Source organism: Falco rusticolus, chromosome 13 (assembly GCF_015220075.1).
Source record: "Falco rusticolus isolate bFalRus1 chromosome 13, bFalRus1.pri, whole genome shotgun sequence".
Classification (NCBI taxonomy): domain Eukaryota; kingdom Metazoa; phylum Chordata; class Aves; order Falconiformes; family Falconidae; genus Falco; species Falco rusticolus.
This window is the reverse complement of record NC_051199.1, coordinates 12,967,845-12,990,072: the sequence shown is the minus strand read 5'-3', so window position 1 is coordinate 12,990,072 and position 22,228 is coordinate 12,967,845. Positions and strand designations below refer to the sequence as shown.

General features: G+C 37.9%; 2 protein-coding genes and 1 long non-coding RNA gene across 6 annotated transcripts in view; 1 reads left to right on the top strand and 2 right to left on the bottom strand.

Moving 5' to 3' along the window:
• Positions 1 to 116: 116 nt before the first annotated feature.
• Positions 117 to 6,394, bottom strand: RNF7 (ring finger protein 7). 2 transcript variants are annotated; one of them, XM_037406782.1, is made up of 3 exons: positions 6,149 to 6,366; positions 2,880 to 2,927; positions 117 to 1,411 (listed from the first exon to the last, which is right to left on the bottom strand). In XM_037406782.1, the coding sequence occupies exons 1-3, from the start codon at positions 6,324 to 6,326 to the stop codon at positions 1,293 to 1,295; spliced, it is 345 nt and encodes a 114-aa protein (XP_037262679.1). In that variant the 5' UTR covers positions 6,327 to 6,366; the 3' UTR covers positions 117 to 1,292. The 2 variants fall into 2 exon arrangements, with proteins under 2 accessions (XP_037262679.1, XP_037262680.1); XM_037406783.1 differs by having other exon boundaries at positions 1,355 to 1,411; positions 6,156 to 6,394.
• A 9,001-nt stretch (positions 6,395 to 15,395) lies between these two features.
• LOC119156681 lies at positions 15,396 to 20,036 on the top strand. The gene is made up of 2 exons (XR_005107262.1): positions 15,396 to 15,777; positions 16,471 to 20,036. It is a non-coding gene; the product is annotated as an uncharacterized LOC119156681 (long non-coding RNA).
• RASA2 (RAS p21 protein activator 2) overlaps positions 18,136 to 22,228 on the bottom strand; it is a 51,262-nt gene continuing 47,169 nt past the window's right edge. For 2 of the 3 annotated variants that reach the window (XM_037406837.1, XM_037406838.1), the window contains exons 23-24: positions 21,758 to 21,947; positions 19,406 to 20,584 (exon numbers count right to left, since the gene is read on the bottom strand). In XM_037406837.1, coding sequence (XP_037262734.1) covers positions 20,554 to 20,584; positions 21,758 to 21,947 — 221 coding nt within the window. In that variant the 3' untranslated portion in view covers positions 19,406 to 20,553. Of the gene's footprint in view, positions 20,585 to 21,757; positions 21,948 to 22,228 lie in introns of all 3 variants that reach the window. The other variant, XM_037406839.1, reaches the window with a different exon arrangement.

Here is a 22,228-nt window from a genome sequence, read left to right as displayed (position 1 = left end):
GATAAACCTTTTAAAATATACTTAAACAGGATAGAAATACATCTGCTGAGAAACACATTAGTCTTAAAAATTCAAGGTAACTTTGAAGTAAACAATGATATGCACATAACATTGCCTCAATTTCACCCAGGTTTATTAACCATTTTATTAAGCCTGAATTTGTTACAAAGCAGTAATTCAACCTATTACATATATTAAAAAAAAACCACAGCATATGTTCAGATTAACAGTAATTACTATGGATATTTAGGGAAAAGACAGTGTCAGAGACAAGCACTTAAATATTCATAAGAAAAAAATCATGATTCATATAAAAAAAATTATATATCACCGTTTTCCACAAAAATAAAACAATGCTTTCTTTCACTTCCAAAACATTCTAACCAATAAAATGATGGTAAAGAAATTTCTATTAAGTGATTTTTCATTAAATCACAATTTAACAGTTTTCCCTAGAGCTAATCAGTACCAACTTTCCTCAGGATATTTAAATTATCAGTTTTGTTTGCTTTCTATATTTGTCAGCTAACCAATGAGATTGTTTATGTCTCTAGTTAACTAATACCAAACACGTGTCTTTGTACAAAAAGTCTCTTGATTAAAAATACACGTTTTCCCGGTCTTCAAGAAAAATATAAATAAAAAAGATATTAATGTGGTTAAATTTTAATACTATGGTTGCAGAAATAATGCATAGGATATAATACAGCAACAGACAGAGATACAACAAAACAAAATTTTCTACTGTCATAAAGAAAACCTAACAGAAATGTTTAGTAGAGTGTGATGGAAAAAGCACATGGCATATGCTTTACACACTACTCATTTTAGATCAAAAAACAGAACACTTACTAAGAAACTCACCAACTGTGTTTTTGCATACAATGTTACTTAAAATGAACAATTTCTTTATCCTGACAGTAACCTATTCAGGGTATCAGACTTACAGGTAAGGCTGCCCTTTCAAATTAAATAAACTATATTTAGGGTTTAATCTGCACCATCACATTTCTATGCTCTGATACAGTTAACACTCAAATCGTAACAGATAAATTTGTTAGTGTAGTTAGTCTCTTTTTTCAGTTGTGGAAATAATCTACAATAAGACGGACCATTGCCTTCTCCTACAGCAAAGAGCATACAACAAAACCACACTGATCTTGTAGAAGATAAGCTAAGTAAATCATGCCGTGATTGACATTCCATTCTTCTGTATGAGCAAATGTCGTAAGACACACACTATTTCAACAAGTTCAACAGAAAAAAAATTTAAAAATTATCTTCCAGTGTTTTTATTTGCCTATTCTCTGGACTACCCAGTCCTGCTGGCAGAGGGGACAGCGATTATTCTGTTTCACCCACAAGGACATGCAGCAATTGTGGAACGAATGATTGCATTCTCCCCAAACCACTGAAAGAGAAGAAAGAACATGTTCCAGTCACACTCAGCTGCCCAACCAACACCTACAGCAAGGTCCAAACTATCATTCTCAGATGTTTATAACCACTGCAAGCTTTAGAGACAAAAGTGGGTCATCGTTGATTTATCCACTGAGATTGGATTATTATGGTCATTCTGATGACAGTCCTATCATTAATCCTTGTACATACTTCCCATTACAGAAACAGAAAAGCATATATTCACACCTTCTTGTATAAAGTGACACAGTTTTGTGAATGTACAAACACATTTATCATTTCTGTCCAGGAAGTAAGTGCAACTATTTAAGTTCTTCACTTCACCTTCCCCAGTCCCAAAATACAACCAATGTACTACTATCACACAAAAGGCACATCACCAAATTACCATCTGAAATACAATGTTTAAACCTAAATATATGGTATCAAGGAGGCACATTTGACACAGTATATAGCTTCAAAACATGATCTTAGACCACAAGTTATTCATAGGCTATGCTTTTTTCAACACAACAAAAAGCGCTAGCTGTTACCCATCTACTCCTGAACAGTGTTATTTACTTTGCTTTCATTCCCTTACTAGTGCACACTTTCCTTTTTGGAATACAAGGGTGATGTAAATTAATGTGGTTTTTTTTCTCTCATTATCTTAAAACAGGACACTTAACAAGCCACTTAAGACACCTGGAACAAGAAATTCCTGTTCCAATTAAAACAATCATCAAAACCAAGAGTGGATTAAGTTTGAGACAAACTTCAAAACAAAAAGAACAAGGGCATGGAAAAGCTGGTTTAAAAGTTGTTAAAGGTTTAAAGCAAAATCTTTCAGTCAATTTTTACTATTTCAAATTTAAATATATCAGAATTAAGTTAAGATTTGCTTTTACGTACATTAGTAGGCAACTGAAAATATGTTTATGTTTAAACAGCATTATTGCAAACTCAAGTGATTCCACTTTTTCAAATGAAAAGTTAATAAACAAGCAATTGCTTCCATTATGTCTGAATTAAGAGTGGGAAAAATACCACTGTCTAACCCAGATACATTTATTTCAGAACAGAGGATTTTTATCGGTATTACCATTGTGTCATCTGGCATGCATCTTGGAAGGGGGGGGAAAAAAAAAAAGGCAGCCTTTTCCTACCCACTTCAAAAGTGTACATCATGTTCTCCTCAACTATGCTCAGAGTGAGAGAAACTTAAACCTCTTAGCTGCATATGTTTTAACTGCAAATTTGAAACCGTTTTGTTCTACAGGATGTCTGAAGGGGAAACTAATTTTATTAGTACTCAAAAATAAAGCATAAATTATTACTAATGTAAAAAGATGACCCAATGTAGAATGAAACACCAGTTGACTTTCGAACATTAATAAAAATCAGTGTTCCCTTAAGCTTTAAAATGCACCCTACTGAGAGAAGTTTCAACTGAAAAACAAGCGAATGAAATCACTACATACCAACACAATCTTCTTGTTTGTTTTCAGCTTGACATCTAAGACAGGCATCTAAAAGTAAACAAGAACAAGACCCAATTTGATTCTCAGGATTCCATCTTAAGAACAGGTTTGTCAGAGGAAAATATAAACTCTAAAACCAATTTGCAAAGGTAGAAATACCAAGTTTTGATGTCTAGTTCAGCCCTTAACATGAAATAACATCATCTAAATTTTAACACCGTGCACATGATAATAAAATATATATCTGAAAGAGATCAGAAGGACTATAAACTGTCCTACAAGTGTTGTTTACTTTCCATTGCTTTGGTATTTTCATAACTTCTCCTGAAAAAAAGCCTTCTCTATTTTGTAGATATTACAACCAGCAGATTTGTGCCAAGGCACTCAGGCATATTAAGACCAGAGCCAGCACAACGCCAAACCCTAATTACAGGACTTTGTTTTTCAGATGTCAGCATCTCCTTTTAAGGAAATCATTCACAACTTTGATTTTTTTAGGCTGTACATCTCTCGCCACAACACCCAGCCCCTTCTACTTTTTTATATAGTAGTTTTCCTTACTAAGTACCTGCATGTAATTTTCATGTGTCACATACAGATGTAAACATATTGGTCAATTTGATAATGTAAATTAATAAACATATTTATCATCTGTATGCACTCCAGTCTGTGGCTATAGGACTGGATGGCAGGTTCAGGACTTCCAAAGAGAAGTGACAACTTCCTGGCTTAGTACCACGCCACACACGTACAGTGGAAAAATGCCTTTTTTTCTTTGCCCCCACATGGGCTGCCGTAGACGTATGTGCAAATAGCATGCACAACAGTGTTCAACTATTATGGAAGCAAACACATCTTTATCTCCTCCAAAGAAAAGGTAATAGTTTAAACAAAAGTGACCCACGGGTAGGACCTGGCCTACATGTCACTAGTTGGACAATTATTTTCTAGAAAACAGAAACATAGTATGCTACAGGAATTTAGATTTGATTATTTTTGCCTTCTTTGCCGGATACGGCCAGTACTTGGATTCATCTGCCCAGACATTCCTCATTTTCTCAGGTAATAAAAGCCAAAAGAGGACAGAAACTGAAACAGTATCTTCCTCACTGAGATTGAAGTAAGACACGTCAATGAAGTTTCCTGTTGTCTGTTCCTATAATTTCTATCTCCGCACCACTTAAGGGCCAAGCTGCAGGGAAGATTCAGGCAAACTCTTCAGCTTGTATCATGGTACATCAAAGTAAACTGATCCAGGATCACTCAACAGGCAGGGCAGTAAGCTGGGGCAGACCAGCAGCCACTCTTAAGGCAGCTTTCCTACCCCAGCCCTAGATTTGCAGTTACAGAGAAACAACACAAAGTGCCAAGGATAGAAATCACTGCGGCCATACCAAGGTAAGCGATCCCCACTCCTGCATCATAACCCTAAAGATGTCAGTCCGGGATGTTAAGCAAATTAAGTCAGTATGGCTGCAGTCCTGCCCTTCCCAGCCAACGTCTGCATTTCTGCTTCTTTCCCTTGTACCTCTGTGATCCTTGAAGACCACATTGGTTCAAGGAGTTAAACCAGTAGAAAATTAAGCCAGGTAACGCTTCCCTCCCTTGCAAAAATCAAGCAAACTTTCAACAAGTGCCAGTTTAAGTCTGGCACAGCCTCCCACCAAAGGTTACTGCCGACGCAGTGGCTCTACAGGAGCCAGAGCAGGTCTTGGCAGGGTCAACAAGAAATTGCTAAACTCAAGTCAGTAATGATCAAGTTTCACATTCTAACAACGTGGTTTGCTCTCAAAAAACAGTTACCAGATTCTTCTGCTAGTTTTAGATGAAAAGTACTCCCTGGGTCTAGTTATGAAAAATGAGAAGTTAACTTCTTTCTTTTATATACTTTTGTAAAAGCTCTGGGTAAGATTTTGTTCATTTAAGACTGGTTGTTGGTTTTTTTTTTTTATAGTGCCCTGTTAACAGGCTAGCCTGTGAACAGGGAAATATATTCTTAAAATTATGGCTTACATGGTAGATAAAGCCAATTTCATACTTCTAGGGTGGTGTCCATTCACCATATAAAAGCAGACAATCCTCAAAACATGCTTATGCAAATGGTGAATCTCCCACTGCTTCAGTCTGGGCTGCACGTCTTTTTCTTCTAGTACATCCCTTTACCTTTTCTGTTCCACAGAACATTCTCAGTAAAAACACGCCAGAGATGACAGCATTGTGTCTCCTTTCTGTTAAGCCAAAACCCGACTGGATTTGCAGTATCACGGTGCCTGGACCTACACAAGCAAGGTGCTGCGGCAGGAATCTTGGGTCATTTGTGCTGCCAGACTGTACCAAGCCCAACTGAGAGGTCTAATGCCTAGGGTGACTCAGCACAATAGTAAAAATTGGGTATAGGTACACAGTAGAGTTTAAGGAATTTTCAAAGACCCAAAACAAATATCACATTTGTAAAAGATATCAGAAAACAGTAATCACAGTACACGCTGAGGCTGCTTTCAATCTCCAGAGTTAAAACCCAGGTAAACTAACCCCTTTTCCATAGATTTTTAAGTACGTTCATGTGTGTTAAACTGCAACAGTAATTAGAAGGCTTGGACAAGTGTTAAAGACACTCTGGATTAACCGATTTGGAAAAAGAATTTTTATATACGTCCCCAACTGCTATAAAAAAACAACACAAAAAACCAAAAACACAAATAAAAAACTAAAAAACAAAATCAAGAGAACCCCTGACCCCCACAACAGCTGCAACACATCTAGCACTCGGGCCGGTTCAGCAGCAAGGCCCTGCTTGCGGAGCCTGCCAGCCGCCGAGAAACGGGCTCCACCAAGCAGCCGCCGCCGTTACCGGGGCCGCGGGGCCCGCTGCCCGCCTCCGGGCCCTGCCACAGGCCCGGCCGCCCGACGAGCGCCGCGGCCCTGGCCCCGGCGGGGGTGGCGCAGGGGGGCTGCCCGGGGCCGGCCAGGGGAGCCGCTCCCCCGGCAGGTGCGTGCAGCCCCACGGCCCAGGCCCAGGCTCGCCCAGGGCCGCAGGGCCCCCCTCCTCCTGCTCCTGAGGAGAAGGCGCGGAGAAGGAAGAGGCGGCGCGGCGGGGGCAGCCCCCTCCCGCCGGAAACCGCGTCTCCCTCCCCGCCCGCCGTGCGAGGGGAGGGCGCGGCGGCCACCTCCGGCCCGCGAGTCGCTGCAGCGCCGGCGCCCCCTGCCCTGCGGCGCGGGCGGCGGCCATGGCGGCCGGTGGCGGCCGGGGCCTGGCGGCCGGCGCTTACCCATGACCTGCACACGGCAAATGGCGCAGGTGTCGCACTCCACATCCCAGCTCCACATGGCCACCGCGTTCCACTTCTTCAGCGAGAACATCTTGTCGGGGGCGCCCGCCTTGGAGCCCGCGGAGCCCGTGTGCGAGTGGGGGGCGCCCGGCTCGTCCCCGTCCTCCACATCGGCCATGGCGGAGGGGCGGGGAGGCGGCGCCTGGCGGGGCGGCAGCGCCACCCGGCGCCGGCAGTAGGCCTGGCCCGGCCCCGCGGCAGGCCGCAGGGGGCGCGGGGAGCCGGCGGTGGGGCCCGCCCGCCGTCGCGGTACCTCATCGCTTCGGCAGTGAGGCGGCACACACGCCCCGGGGAAGGGGCCGCAGAGGGCGGCAGCCAGCCCCTGCCCCCCAGCTGCCACTGGGGGAGCAGCGGCCCCGCGCACGGCGGCACACCAGCAGCTCTGCCCGGGGCCCCGAGACCCGGGCCACCGGGTCAGCCGGCGGCGGCAGCCGGGCCGGGCCCCGCCGCTGCGCCACCCGCTGAGCCGCTCCCCCGGCCGCCCCCCGCCCCCCGGGCCGCCAGCAGCAGCGTTATCCACCGACATGAACTTGGGACATTCCTCAGCGTTCAATCCCTGTTATTTTTGTTTTTCATTGTTCCTGTATTTCACTGTGTACACACCAGAAAAATGCCTCTTGAATTCCTCCTTCTGAAAATACCACAAATACCTTGCAGTCAAAGTTCTCAGTCTCCAGTATCTGAAAGCCAAGTCCTGTTAAGAGAGCAGTCATCCTTCATGGAAATGGTCAGTTAAATAGGGCAGCTTTGTCTGAGTGGGATAAATTGCCAAATAAATGGAGACTATCAGCTTGAATTTGCAAGGAGACAAAAAAAAAAAAGTCAGCAGAAAATAGATGTTGTGAAGCACTAGGGAACTAAAAATTTGCTAAACGGCAATTTGTGAAGTGGCTGTATTAAAATATTTACCTATACAACTACATACATCTTAAAAAAATGGAGCTTCAATGTGTGGATAAGAACAAAGCTAATTAATGTACATCATTATATTAAAAAATAATAGAAACTTGCTTTTCTTTTCTTATCTTTACCCCCCAAAAAGTATGCAAAATTGACTTTTCCAAGACAGTGCCGTCTCTTTAAGCCTAATTTAAGGTAAATTATTTTTAATTTTATTTTTTTAAAAATTTTTATTTAGAAATATATTTTATTTGTAAATGTGTAAAAACTTTAAATTATGTTGATGTTCATGTACAAATTAAACTTCAAAGAGACAATGTTCTATTTAAAGTTAGGACAAACAAATTAACTGAAGTAGTAAGAACGCAAGTTAGAAAGAGTCCACCTTTCTTTTCCTTTTCTCATGACTTACCAGTATTTCAGCTACACAAAAGCTCTCCTATCACACTGCCTAATTCATCAACTACATTCAGAGCACCCGATCGGGCCCAACAAACCATTTTCCTGCCAGCTTTAGATACATAAACATCACTTTTTTTTGTACATAGCCTAGGACATTTCTACGGAGGTATACCCCAAAACATGAACATATCCCATCAAATACCTCGAACAGGAAGGATCAACAAAAAGACGTTACAGACATGCAGGGACCATACTGGCTCACCTTAGCTTATCCACAAAGCAAAAAGCTGAAGGCAAAAGTCTCCTCTAGCCCTGAATCTGACCCTTGTGCATGCATACACACAACCTTTTAGTTTTTGATTAGTTCTTTGTGATTTATCAAGTCTCTGACCACACTGCAAAAGTCTCAGTATGTCCAGATTGGGTTTTGGTGGTTGGGCTGAACTTACACCATTAGCTTGCAAAGCCAGATGACGCCAATCACATTTATATTGCTGGTTGAGGCAAGATCTGAAGTGTGAGCCAGCTCCCACCTGTACTGTAGAAAAATCAGTGGATTCTCTATTTATTAACCCACTATTAGAACCAGAGTACTTATTTTCACTGTTCTATACTAGTACCGGTCCAGTTCTGGATCTACGTCAGACTGTGATGCTAAGCTTTAAAAACTAGACTGAGTCACTGCTTACTCACTTGAAAAATTGTTTCTCCCACTACCATTTTAAAAAGATAGTATCTGTGCTCAGCAGAAATGCTGCTGACTTGAGGTCTCAAAATATTAACTTGTTTTGCCAACTCTCCTGCAGTAACAGTTGCTGCTGGTTGTCACAGCTGGGTTACATATGATTATAAAGGCACAGGAACAGTGATGTGTAAGAATATCATAAATAAGAGTACAGAGTAAAAAAAAAAAAAGAGGTATTTTAAAGGAAATGACAGGCAGAGACAGAAATTTCATTTCTTAATCCCCTTTTGCCATTCAAAATACCATTCCATCCAGAAATGTAGTTTTTCTTATAAAAGAAAGAACTATAATTTATCTCTGTGTAATTTAGCTCTTAGATGCTAACAACAAGAAAGGAATATGCACAAAAATAATGTGAATTTTAAAATTAATTGGGGAAAAAGCATTTTTGGATAACTTGAATGTTGTGATCCCTGATCAATCCAAGATTTTCTTATTGGAGAACTAGAGAATCTTTATTTGTAGCACTCTAAATAAAGTTCCTTACCTTCAGTTACGCTGATTATAAACAATGTTAAAACTCACGCTGGTTTGATGCTCCAAACAAACTTATTTTCTGCTTGCCTAGTATAGCAGGCAACAGAATTCAAGTTGCTGAGAAGGAAAGCAGCTCCAAGTCATCCTGTGGACTGTGTATCATCTCTGAACCAATTATTGTTAGCATAGCAAACGAGTACACAGTGCCACCATCCAGCTTTGAAAGTGCTATGGAGTAATACAAAGTGTGAAGACAAATAAAAACTTTTCATATGTAATCGCACTTTTAAAACCAGGGAAGATTTTGTGCAAGATTAAGAGTGCATTTATGTATTTTTAAAGCATTTTTTATGTTTAAACAGGACACCTAGTTGGTGCCAAATTGACATTCCTTATTGTCCTACTTTCAGCTGGGATAGAGTTAATTTTCTTAGTAGCTGGTACAGTGCTGTGTTTTGGATTTAGTATGAGAACAATGTTGATAACACACTGATGTTTTAGTTGTTGCTAAGTAATGCTTACTCTAAAATCAAGGACTTTTCAATTTCCCATGCTCTACCAGTGAGGAGGCACACAAGAATCTGGGAGGGAGCACAGCCAGGACAGCTGACCCAAAGTAGCCAAAGGGATATTCTGTACCATAGCATGTCAGGCTCTGTACATAAAAAGGGGGGAGTTGGCTGGGGGCCACTGATTGCTGCTCAGGGACTGGCTGGGTACTGGTCAGCAGATGGCAAGCAATTGTATCATGCATCACTTGTTTTTTGTTAGGTCCCATCCCCCCTGCGTGTGCCCACCCCCCCACCCCCCCGAGTTTTAATACCCTTTCTCTTCCTTTTTCCTTAGAATTGTTATTTTTATTCTATTTTACTTTATTTCATTTATTACATTATTTTTAGCTCAACCCATGAGTTTTATCTTTTCCTGATTCTCCTCCCCATCCCACCTGGGCAGGGGGAGTAAGCAGCTGCACAGAACTTCGTTGCCATCTGTGGTTAAACTCATGAAGGATGTTCTCTAAATACAGAGTATTAACGAGCAGTTCAGTGCAAATTTCTCCAGCTGCGAATCACAGCTTCACCTGAATGGACTAGACTGCCCTCACTAAGGGGAGAGGATGACTAAATCCTCCTGGAATTCCAACTCTCCACATTTCCCAGGACTGCTGACAGAGTAAATCACACATTGTGGCAATGGCTTACATGCTGTGCACCTTGGCCACAAAAATTTGGCCTTTGATACTGAAGTAAAAATAGTTCAATCATATCAATACTAAAGATCTTCTGTTTCTACATTAATCAACTATCTGTTCAGAAGGACCTATCATTTACTTGGTAACACTATTAAACAACATGTGAATAAAACCTTCTGTGCTTACCTCAAGCTGATACACACTTCTCTCAATCCACACTGTCCAATTCCGAAACTGGCACAAGCCCACCATGGAAAGAACAACTGCTATTTTCATGTCGCTGAATCTCTGGTTTAGCCAGAAGCAAGAGATGTATAAACTCAGAAAACCTACCATATGTAGCTGGTCTGATACTCAAGCTACTGCAATCATTATGGTAATATAGCAGCGTGTGATGGTAACATGGACTACAGCACACACACTAAAACCCCCTGATTACTCTGTCTCCCAGTCAGACACATTACAATAAAACAAAACTGAAATTAAAAGATTTAGATGCAAAATTGCTTGTTTTACCTAAGTATGTATCTTACCAATGGGCCCCTCTCAACAGGTTCTCAACAGCTGTCAGAGAAAATTTGAAAAGATCAGTGATACAAAGTTGAAGTAACTACTTTCTAGGCATAAATTTGTCATTAACCTTGAAAATTCAGTTATTCGTAACTCATCATAGTCTTTTCTCTCTCTCTCTTTTTTTTTTTTTAAGCCGTCATGGCACATCTGAATCTAAATTACTGGGACTAGGTATAATCCACAACAGTTTAAAATTAAAACTGTTTTCATAAAACTTGAAAAGAAAATGTATGCATAATTTTCCTTTGATAATACACTGTATTCTTATACCTTTTGCATGGATGTTTAAATTTTGAATATATCTGTTCCTGAAGTAAAAAAATTCTGAAATTCAAGCACATTTAATTTATGCCTCCAGAGATTAAAAAAAAGCCTGTTGTAGTAACTAAAAAAAACATTTACACAATTTGCCTTGTTACCTCCAATTTTTCTTAGCAGGGATTAGATGGAAACGATGCAATTCTCCTTTTCAGTTCTAAGAGCTCATAAGAGCAAACTATTACTATAATTAAGTTTGGGTGATGTCAAAATTTTGTTTGGTCAAAACTTTGTCAAAAGTTTGGGTGATGTCACACATTTGCTGTACACTTTGCAAATGCAAATTATAAAACACACATTTCAATAATTTAGCAATGATAATTTTAACCTGTAACTGTTACTTGAACTTATTTGCTTCATGATGCTGTAAAGCAGTTTTTCCTGCACAGCTGGGAGATGGGCAGCAAAACAAGGGGCTCAAGTATATAGGAACTGCTCTGGATGCCTGTGGATTGAAATAAGTCAGTAAAATATCAAACATGGTCATTAAAAAAATTACAATCCCTTCTTTTAGCCTCCCCTCCTCCTCTCCTCATGAAAGAGGCCATCAGGCATAACCAGCTCCTTTGCAAAGCATGTCAGTTCAAATGAGATGCAGTTCTGAATTTATTCCAAAAGACTGGGGTATTCTTTGACAGAAGAGAGAATGCTTATGTCAAACACTGTTTTCAGTATTTGGATGAAAGAGGCGTTTTGAAAACTAGGTTTTTCAAAAAAGAAAGAAGGTAACTTTTGATTTGGTATACCCTTGGCTTGCTTTGTCTTTCTACTCCTAAAAATAAAACCTGCATTTTTACAGTGCAATGCCAGAACTTACATTAGCAGTGTAAGTTGTAGAGCAAAGATGATACAGGTACCTTTAAGTCTGTCCATATTGCTTTATAGAAAATCAAATCACAGTTTCCAAACGAATGACTATTTTATCACCTAAAGAGCTGTATAAAAAATTTCAAGCTGTTTTCGAGAAGTATTGTCCTGGCACTCTAGAACACGTGTCCCCTACAGCCACACAATGACATTAAGGAGGTCACATGTGGGAGAGTGGCATAAAGTATTACAGCTCTTTCAGTGAGCTTTCCCTATGTACTTTGACACTTTTTAACTGTAAATAAAAACCTAATTATTTCCGAATGGGCAGGGGAAGACTGCATTTGCTTATCTCATTCAGACTTTACCGAAAATGTTCCAATTTGAGTATCTAAATATAGGAACTTGAACCAAGCTCCTTTCAGCCCATCAAGTGATTGCTCAGCTAGGATTATAGCTTCTCAGCCAACTGCGTGCTATGGAATGGGAAAAAATCAAACTTGTTTGGCAACTGCAAATAGGGATGTATATAATAGTAGGTATCCAAATTTGGAATATTTTTTTATATTACACAATTTATAATAAATTAAATTTCTGCAATAGTTTCATAGTAAGGATGTAGTGTAATTCATCAAGGACTGACTCTGGATTCTGATTGCCTTCATGTCAAATAATATGCATTCAAAGCTTCAAGTATTTGACACCCAACTTACACCATTGCCATCAGAGTTTTCTTTTCACACTCCTAATCCCATTTCAAATAAATATACAGATTCATCTTCACCTTATAAAAACATCTTCATTCTCTATGTACCTTTTCAAACTCTGAATATTGCACAGACAGTAGTTTGGAAGCATGTGCAATGCCTTTCATAGATTTCCACAAATCTTTTGAAAATGGAGGTATCTGGAAATGACCTGACTTTTGTTCTTTTTTTCCTTTCTTCCTTCCTCTTACAATTTAAGAGATTTTTGTTGTTTTTTCCACAGCTTGCTTACTCTGAAACAGAATAGAATATTATTTTTACTAATAACAGAACTGTTATGGAAACGTCAATTTTATGATAATGCAAAGAACAGTTATGTAAGTACGTGTGTATCTTGGCCAGCTAATGCACGTGCAGGATTGTATTACCACACTTAACTGTTTGTTCTGTCAATAGACTTGAGTCTTAAGTACTGTGTCAATTCATCTGCCAAAGAAAAGAATTAAAGTATAGTTCTGTGCCAAAACTATACCTTAAACTCTACGTATACCTCTCTGCTGTTTTACCAGCATGAATATGCGAAACAGGGATATTAATGGCCAGGGCTACTAATACCATCGTGGTTATAGCAGAGACCTTGACAAGGGCAGACAGTGGAGCTGCAATAACGGAAGACAGCCCAGGAAATTAGCACTGTATCAGCACACTAGCTATCCCCCGTGACAAAACTACTCTAGTAGTTCTTAAGGTTTTACTGAAGCTGCCTGATGCAATTGCCAAAACAGAAAATAGACTTCAGTGTTACTATATACAGTTTCTGTGAAAGAAAAGCATGAAGCAGGCATCCAGAAACCAAAAGAGAAACCAAAATATGAATTTGGGAAACAACTGCATTTGTGGAATAAATTGCATACCACTTTTACACTGAGAGGATGCCACTGGAAGGGAGACTGGAAGGGGAGGTGGGGAATCACATAAATGTATTGCTACCCAGAGTAGCAAATGCAGTTTAACTAAATGTACATCCCTACCATATTCCCTATGTTGCCACATCGATATGTGATTTGGCATGAACTTGAAACTCCAGAAGTGAGTTCAAAGTCAGAAAAGTACCAGTAATTCAGATTCTTAAATGCATCGTGCATTAAGCAAAACAAATGGACCTCATGACACCTAATATATAGAAGGGAAATCCTTAAAGAGGCTTTAGAAAAAAACCCCACTATTGATCACTTTTGCATGGAAACCTCTCTGCTTTAATGGGCAAGCCCTGTCTCACAAGAGACTAAGTAGGTCCTGACTCTGCCGAGATGCTACAAGTCTAAACCCTTGGGACTTCTTCATTCCTCATACAACACCCCAGCTTACACACCATTCCTTCTGAAGCACAGATTTAAAGCCAGTGACACAAAAACCCCAGACTACTTTATCAAATTCTATACTAGGTTCTTGCTTGCCAGTTGTTCTACTCTGGAGTAAATCTCAGCTATTACCATTGTCCCTGGACAGTGTGGATTTTCAAGTCAGAAGCTTGTCTCATATTCCATTTATTAATTTTTTAAAAATTAACTGTGAAGACAAAATTACGCGTATTTTAACTGAGATTAGCTGTTTAAGAATGAAACTGCATTCTGAACTGAAAACTGAAAACCAAGTTACATTGTTTTGTTGTTATGAGGCAGCATACCCCCCCCTTTTGAAATATTGACACTTCCTATAGATCCATGAGGTAGTGCAGTTTGCCTTAATATTTTTGACATCCCACCAATAAATACCTGGATTCTGCCTAGTATCATGATAGACCCCATAAGCCACTGTTAGCAAATTCTGCCCTCCAATCCAAAAAAGACCCCCACAACAATCCCCACAAAAACCCCAAACGTCCCCACACACCCTCCCCCAAAAACACCAGCAAAAGATGCCACACAGAAACTTGTCTTATGGAAACTCCCTTTATCACATGTCTAAATCACTGGAAGGTATTGCATGTGTGAAATTTATCCTCTCATCATTCACACTTGCAGACATTATATCCTGTGTACCATATCACTCAACACATTTTTTGACTTTGACCCACCTTCCTACTTTTAGATTTTGGCTAAGGCAGTACCAGAATATACACATATATGATTTGAATACATACACAAATAATTAAAAAAGCCAAAAACCAAAGCCACGTGAATGTCGTACCATAACAGAATGGTGTGACAGGGGAATATTCTTGACAGGAATCTGAATCAACTGCTCAGGAAGAAGCTAGGAGAATTATTTTGGCTGTTACAGAAGTCATTGTATGTTTTGTGTTTAAAAAAATTAGATCTTTTATGGAACTCTTCCAGCAGTACTGGAACTCATCCTCGATTTTTTTCATTTGTACAGCTTGATACTTTATTTAAAATCTCACATCTAGGACTAGGATTATTTCTGTTTCAATTTTAAGATACTTGTAAAATCAATCAGGTAATCTGTAACACGTTTGGTCTAATTTATACTAGGGTAAATTAGCAAGATTAGGAGAAAAGGTGAGAGATGGAAAGGTACAGGACTAAATACAATTTGTGAGGTAAGTTATAAGCTATACTGCATCATTATCAGATTGAGAAAAGGCTTGCACGATCCTCTCAGCTCACACTGTCACCCTCTGGAGCATGATTCTACATGATTAAAATGACCAAATATTAGACAATGCATTTTGCCTGCATCTGGCACCACTTAAATACTTTTTAGTTACAGAAACTACAGGGGGAGTGCTCCTTTCTCTTGGACTTCTTAAAATTTGCATTGCTATACAATACATAGCACCTTGACATCCCCCAGCATGGAAAAAAAAAAAAGTCTGAATTGTATATACTTGCCCTTTTTTCATTAAGTACTTTAAAGGTCTATGGATGAAAGATGCAAGATAAATTTCAGGTCTAAGCATTACTGTAGATAACTTTTTTTTTTTTTTTTGGGGGGGGGGGGGGGGTAGTTTCCCTCTTACTATTTCTATCTCTGTCACCTCCTTTTTGCCATCTGATGAAGGCTTGTTTCTATATCACCTAGTAACAATGTCATGATGTCCAGGAAAAGCAAAGGCTGAGCAGACTAGGCTGAGCAGGCGGTGTTAAACCCTGTGGAGCTCCCACCCCTAAGCTTCTTAGCCGGCTACCAAAGTAACCCTTCAGGAGGCACAGTTCCTGCATGCTGATTGAGGAGGAAAACACTGTGCGAACACAAGCCTGGCTGGCTTTGAAGCCTTCTGTTGTTTTATATATATATATATATATATATACACACATACATACACACACACACTCATCCCTCAAGACATCATCTTCTCTTTCTGCTCCCTGACACAGTGGAGTTTGTCACTGAAACACCAACCTGGAGTACAGCCTGGGCTATCTTGCATTTTCTGAGAAACCAGAGCCGAAATCTTCTGGAATCATTATTTCAGAGGCACCAGGTAAGAGATTTTTATCTATAAGTCTTGAATGCAAGCCATACAGTAGGTTTACTTTAGCTGTTCTATGATTCTTTCAGCTTTTTTCCCTGTGTAGGAAGAATGACCAAAAATACAGGATAAAAATGGGGAACAACATCACAACCCCTTAAAGCAAACTAAGTTGTCTGATTGGATTTTTTTAAAAAAACAATCACACAACAGATGTTTCTAAAATGAGAATAAATATTATATCTTTTTTTTGTTAAACTGTTAACTAGACTTTATATAAAACTGCCACAGCATTGGCAAAAGCAGTTATACCAAAAAAATTATGACCTCAGTTAAAAAGGCTTGGTCATACAACTTTATGGAACATTGTATTAAATAAGATTTATATATGCATCAGTTTTGTTATTTTCCATAAACATTTATTAATGTAAAGAATATTTTAGAAGCAACTCAGCTTCTAAAGGTTGTCTAATCACTTTTATTTAAAAAAAATTCTTACAAAGCGTATGCATTTCCCGAACACTGCAGCCACTGTATTTTTTAAAACCTTATTCTGATTGTAGAGCAACTGATTATCAAATTTTTGTCCCTGATTTAGTGACTTTTACAACTTCAATATTTTAAGTAATTTAGCTAAATTACAGTCATATTCCTGATCTGTATAGCTCTACTCTCAAACTCTGCATTTTTTTCTTTTCCAAACAGCTGCCTATGTTGCTCCTGAGATTCAGCAAAGTATTCCAGCAGCAGTCTCGTCACAACTGAACACTGTAACACTGATATAGTATCCTTACCGCTGTTAAAAGGATTTCTAGTTTATTTAAACTGCATAAATGATACAAACCTTGGTTACACATGCTTCTGTAACTACTTGTAAGAACCAAAATTAAATTGCATGTATTTGTCTATTCTACTGAATGTTGCTCTTATTTGTTAGTGTGAGCTGTTGCTTATTGGCCTCATTTTTATTCCACGTGCACGCTCTTTTAAAAACAATACTGAAACTGTCCTTGCCACATCTGAGTAAATGTGGCAAACTTTGTACTTTGAAATACATACAAATGAACAGAAATTAAAGATAATGCCTTGTAAACACTTAGTTTCCCATATATTATTCATTATGTTTATTGTATATATAGTCTATAGTTAAGACAATATGAAAATAAGTATATATGCTCACCTATATATACATGCTGGAAGTATGCATTTCCTTGCCAGTTACCTGCCTGTATGATGGGGGACAATGATGTAGGGAACTGTGTGAGAAACCAGCAGTTTCTCTACATCTCACTGATTTTCAAGGAATCCAGAGTCCTAGGAAGAACCTTCTAGCTACCGAGGCCTTATGCACCTATGATTGCTAGCCTAGTCCAGAACCTGAAAGTGTCATCAGCACAGAAGATACAGATCTTAAATGGGAATGCCCTTTTCATGGTTTAGAGAAAACTCATCTTAATGGAACAGTTAGAGAAAGTAGCATATTAGCAGTGAAAAGAATAATCACTCCGCTATAATCATCACAGAATTGTTAAAGAAAATATTTCATGTCCACAGAAAAAATTCCTCCTATACTTCGCATTTCATCTTGAACTTCCTCTGCTTTCTGCAAATGTATGTAGTGACCACTCAGACTGGGCCTTAATACAGCTTACCTCTGAATTAATCAGAATTAATTCCATAATGGATGTAAGGCTGCACTGGAACTCCTAACAGGAGCTTCCATACCAGCAATTAAGGACAACAGGACAGCTCTCTGTACAAGGAAACAAAAATCTCAAGAGATTAAAAACACATTTGTAAAAAAGTATCTTACAAAAAAGGCCCATAAGCACTGGCCCATAAGCTCTCCCACTAAATCAAGGAGAGCAAGTAGCAAAAAAAGTGACCAGGTTACATAAAAAGCAAGATTGAGAAAAGTAAAGACAATTTTTTTTTTTTTTTTAAGGTAATATATTTTAAATAGATCTGACAAATCACATAGCTGATACTGGTACACAGGATAGGTAATGAAAGACAAATCACTAAGCAAGAAAAAGATTAGTCACACAACACTAACATAGTATTAGATATGCTTCAATACATCAGACTAGTCGTTGCAAACATTTAAAAAAAAAGTCAAATTACTAAAGCTTCTATGCACACTGTTTTGCTAGATGATTAACTATCACTTCTCTCTCCAAACACCAATCTTAGTTAGAATGCAACAATGCTGTAGGTGGCCACACGAGATCACTTAACTTAATTTTGGGGTTTTCTCCTGTCAACTAGATTAATCTCTTTATACCCAACTCCTGTACGTCAACCCCTACATTCAGTCTTCAGATAAATGCTACCATTTAAAAAAAGCCAGGCCTCACAACACAGCAAATCTCAAGTTTGTTGTAATTTATTTGTGAGTTATTCTCAAGCAATGTTACAAAACATTTTAATGTCTTGATAAGAAAATAAAATTTAAATAAAAATACATTCAACAATACATCATCATAATACAAATCAAAACTAATGATAATTTACAATCCTAACAGAACTATTACTGAATAACATCATCTTTCTAGACTAATCAAAATGAAGGCAAATTTATTAATTATCCTACTTGTACCTAATTAAATTCTAGAACATCTACTGCATTTTAAAACATTATAAAATGAAAAATCAAATCATAATGGTCACAGATATTCAATGGCCTTTGTTTTTTTCCTAGATATTCCAGTACCAAAGCAAAAAAGTGCATATTTTTTAAAAAAAATGTTGCAAGAGTATACATTTTTTATAAATTTGACTTTGAAAACAACAGAAAAATGGCTCCAAGGAACAGACACTTCGCCACAAGGTTAATCCATATACAGCAAAACCTAACTTTGACACTCAACCACATTCAACTTGGTTTAATGGCAACTTTTTATTAATGGCTATTAATCAGACCCAGTTTACCTTGGCAAAACATATTTTTTGGCATTACCATAGTCCCTCCCCCACCCCCAACTTCAACTGTTGGCAAACAGAAGTCCCTCAGAATACATCAAATGTGTAAAAAAGGAAAAGGCAAAAATGGTTGAGGTGATTCAATGATTGTGACATCGCAGATACTAGTATGGAATCACAAATATTCTGAAATTGTTTGTCTGCTATTAAAACCAAATAATTATTCTAAGACGTTACATTCACTCCAATAGAGATTTCAGTCCTGTCTTGCCAACTTGCTTCTGTTACAAAAAGCCTCCCTACAACAGTATAGTAAGTATATAGTAATTTAAACAGCTTACAGCTTCAAGCATTATGGATTTCTATTCAATTTGTAAGTTACATTCCTAATTAGTTTGGCCAAATCATGATTGTAAAAAACCAAAACAAACAAAACCCACCAGAACCAAAAAAACCCCGCACCCACAAAAAGCATCCAACAAAACAACGAAGACCTCATAGCAAATGCTTCAAAAATAAAAGTACCACATAAAGTTATTATTAAAAATAGTATTCCAAGGAGTACCATTGTATTTAATACTGATGAAGCAAAGTTGCCACAGTAATACCTTTGCTTCTTCCTGGTTATATACATTATGTTCTTTCAGCATAAACTTAACTTCTCAGATGAAGTGAGCAAAAATTAATCTTACTGAAGTCAAGAATGCCAGTTTAAAATTGTGTTAAGTGGCAAATACGAATCCATATAACTAAACATATAAAAATATTCACTGAAGCATTGCTTAAAGACAAAACAATGTTGATCATTCAACTGATCATAACAAGCAGATACTACAAAGTATCTAAAAATAATCTGGGATAGTCCAGATATCTAAAGTGCTTTGAGTGATTATAATAGAGATTATTTATTAGATTTGTAGTCAAAAGGTGAGCTGGACCTAGGTTTCTTTTTTTTTTTTATAAAAAAAGAAAAAAATCATACATGGGATGATGTATATTAATCAGTACTTAACCACAATCTGTTCACATTTAAATTTTTCTATCTGTAGGCAAACTTATTTAAAAAGAATGTTGCTACCCTGCATTTCTTTTTAGATTAAGAAAAAATATGTACCTTAAAAAATCCTAAAGAAAATAGATAGTGGTCTAATGTCACTCCATATATTACTCACCCCAAATGTAAACAAGAGGTACAACATAAGTTCCCTGATCTCTTCTTTAGTACTTAAAAACATAACTAAAACTGATATCTCCTGTCCAAATTAATTGCAGCATACTGCATGATTTCATAAGACTTCAGCTGTAGATAAATCAAGTCCTGACAACACCTAACACAAGGAAAAAAAAAAGTCAAATTAATTGAGTGTGAAGCTTCAGATCTTTTCCATGTCATAGTATCTTGGGATTGCTATTTCAAGATCTGTATCAGCAGGGCAGGCACTCATAGTAAACTCATGCAAGTTTGCAGTGTATGTACTGAGAGATGTAATCCAACCAACAAATGCTGTGTGGATTTTCTTCCATTAAAAAGCTTATTTGTTTACAAAGTTCTTTCCAATAAGACAACAATGGCAAAACAACATTTAGATTTATTCACACCTGCTACTTCAAGAACCTTGTACTTCCAAGTTCTTTAGCAAAACGAGAATAAACCTTAAGACCAGATTTCCAAGTCTGTATTTTTCTATTAAATATTAAATAGATTGTCAACACAACTAGCATTTATGTTCATTCTTAAATACTTTGTAAAAATGCATATAACTAATTTTCAAAAAAACAATAAACATCCAGAAACAACATAGAAACCCAAAACATCCAGAACATTTCCAGTTTCTTTTTTCATCCAAGTGTGCCAGTTTGTTTGGGTTAGGAAACTTTTCCAACAATTGGATTTTCTCTGGAAAAAATAAAATATTGTATGTAAATATTTAAGGTTCACATTTGCTTTCTAGTTCTCATCACACAATTTTAATTTACTATGCAAAACTATTTTTTGCATAAGGACCCAAAACTTTAAAAATTCTTTTATTTTCCATTCTGCTAGTAACCTTGCAGTATAGATAGCGTATCTTACACACCGTACTTCAAATTTTTTGGGACTACTGTCAAGAAACATACTTAAGAACGCAAACATTTAATTGCATAAGGAAATAGCAAGATACATACAAAATAGAAGATTACACATATTCAGAGTACTTCCCCCTTCAGCTAGGTGTCACTAGTCTGTAACTCGCATTAAAAATTAAATTTAGGCTAAATTGTGCAGGTCATTTTGTGATGGGCCTAAAGTAAGATGTTTAACTAAGCAAAAAAATCTAAATGTTTACTACATGTAACAAATAGATTTGTCTATATTTCAAATGCTAACTAGAAGATCACCCATTTAATTTCTCCTGCATAAATCTTGCCATTTGCCAATTTGAGTTAAACACTAAACTAGGCAAACCAAATCAGGGTTTGAGAATTTTTTTTTTTCCCTGATCTATCAAGCCTTATTTATGCTAAGAAATCAGAAAACTTGCTAGTGGTGTTCCATAGGTATCAGCCAGTATTGAAAAGAACTAAGAATCTGCTCTGGAACAACAACGTACTCCAAGGAACAGGCTTTAACTTCACCGGAAAAGTATTTATCATTGAGTACGCAAGTGAATTACAAACAGTAAATACACTGCATGAAAGATGTTTCTGCGGTGTTTTATCCCGCATGATATTTGAATTACTTCTCAACTGAAATTTGAGATTTTGAAAAAAATTAGAAGGCAGACAGGCAGGGATAAATTTTGTGTGCACATCAGAAGTTAAGTTGCAAGGAAACGACAGTCATTGCACCCACTTATGGGAATCTCAACAGGAACACAGATGAATCCCGCACCAGAGGAACTTGTATCTTCTAACTACTGGTAAAAGGCTTCATTGTTACAAACGATGTACGTTGTGTTCTCCATGTCTTTCTGTTGTCTAAATCCACCTTTAGCTTAATGATCTTCACCTCAACAAGCCTGGCCTTTTTCTGTGATTTATTTTTTAAAAATACACATTTATGTATGACAAAAGTACGTAGGATACTTACTCACTACCATATTTAGCACTAGATGATCTCTTCTTTCGGTACTTTTCATGCGATTCATTCAGCTTTTCTACTATATCTATTATCTGTTTCAGTGTATGAAAAGTTGCTACAGAATCTTCAATTGTGAAGTTAGAATAATCATCTGGTTCTTTCCGTGGACCTTGATACACTGCTATACTTCCGCAAGCCTCTACAAAAATTATCACAATTATCCCAATTAGAATTTCAGTAATTAACAAACAGATCTAACTCTTAGGTAAATGATGATTCTGAAATTCTGGAATGTGAAGTTACTCTAGGTTATCATAACATGGGTTAACACAAAAGCAGGAGACACTATCAGCTACGTGTATTTACAGTTCTGTGACTTATTCTCTGGAGGCTGTGTTCAGCATCTTGAGCATCCAGCCCTCTCCAGTTCACATGAACAGAAGATCAGTGCTTTCTTGCAACTCAACCATATTAAACAGA

What these genes read in the sequence shown, in the direction of transcription:
- RNF7 (XM_037406782.1), bottom strand. Translation starts at nt 6,326, where the DNA reads ATGGCCGATGTGGAGGACGGGGACGAGCCGGGCGCCCCCCACTCGCAC. An exon ending in TTGCCGTGTGCAGGTCATGG is followed by an intron (nt 2,928 to 6,148) that starts GTAAGCGCCGGC and finishes GTTTACTTTTAG; the next exon opens with ATGCCTGTCTTAGATGTCAA. An exon ending in CAAACAAGAAGATTGTGTTG is followed by an intron (nt 1,412 to 2,879) that starts GTATGTAGTGAT and finishes CTTCTCTTTCAG; the next exon opens with TGGTTTGGGGAGAATGCAAT.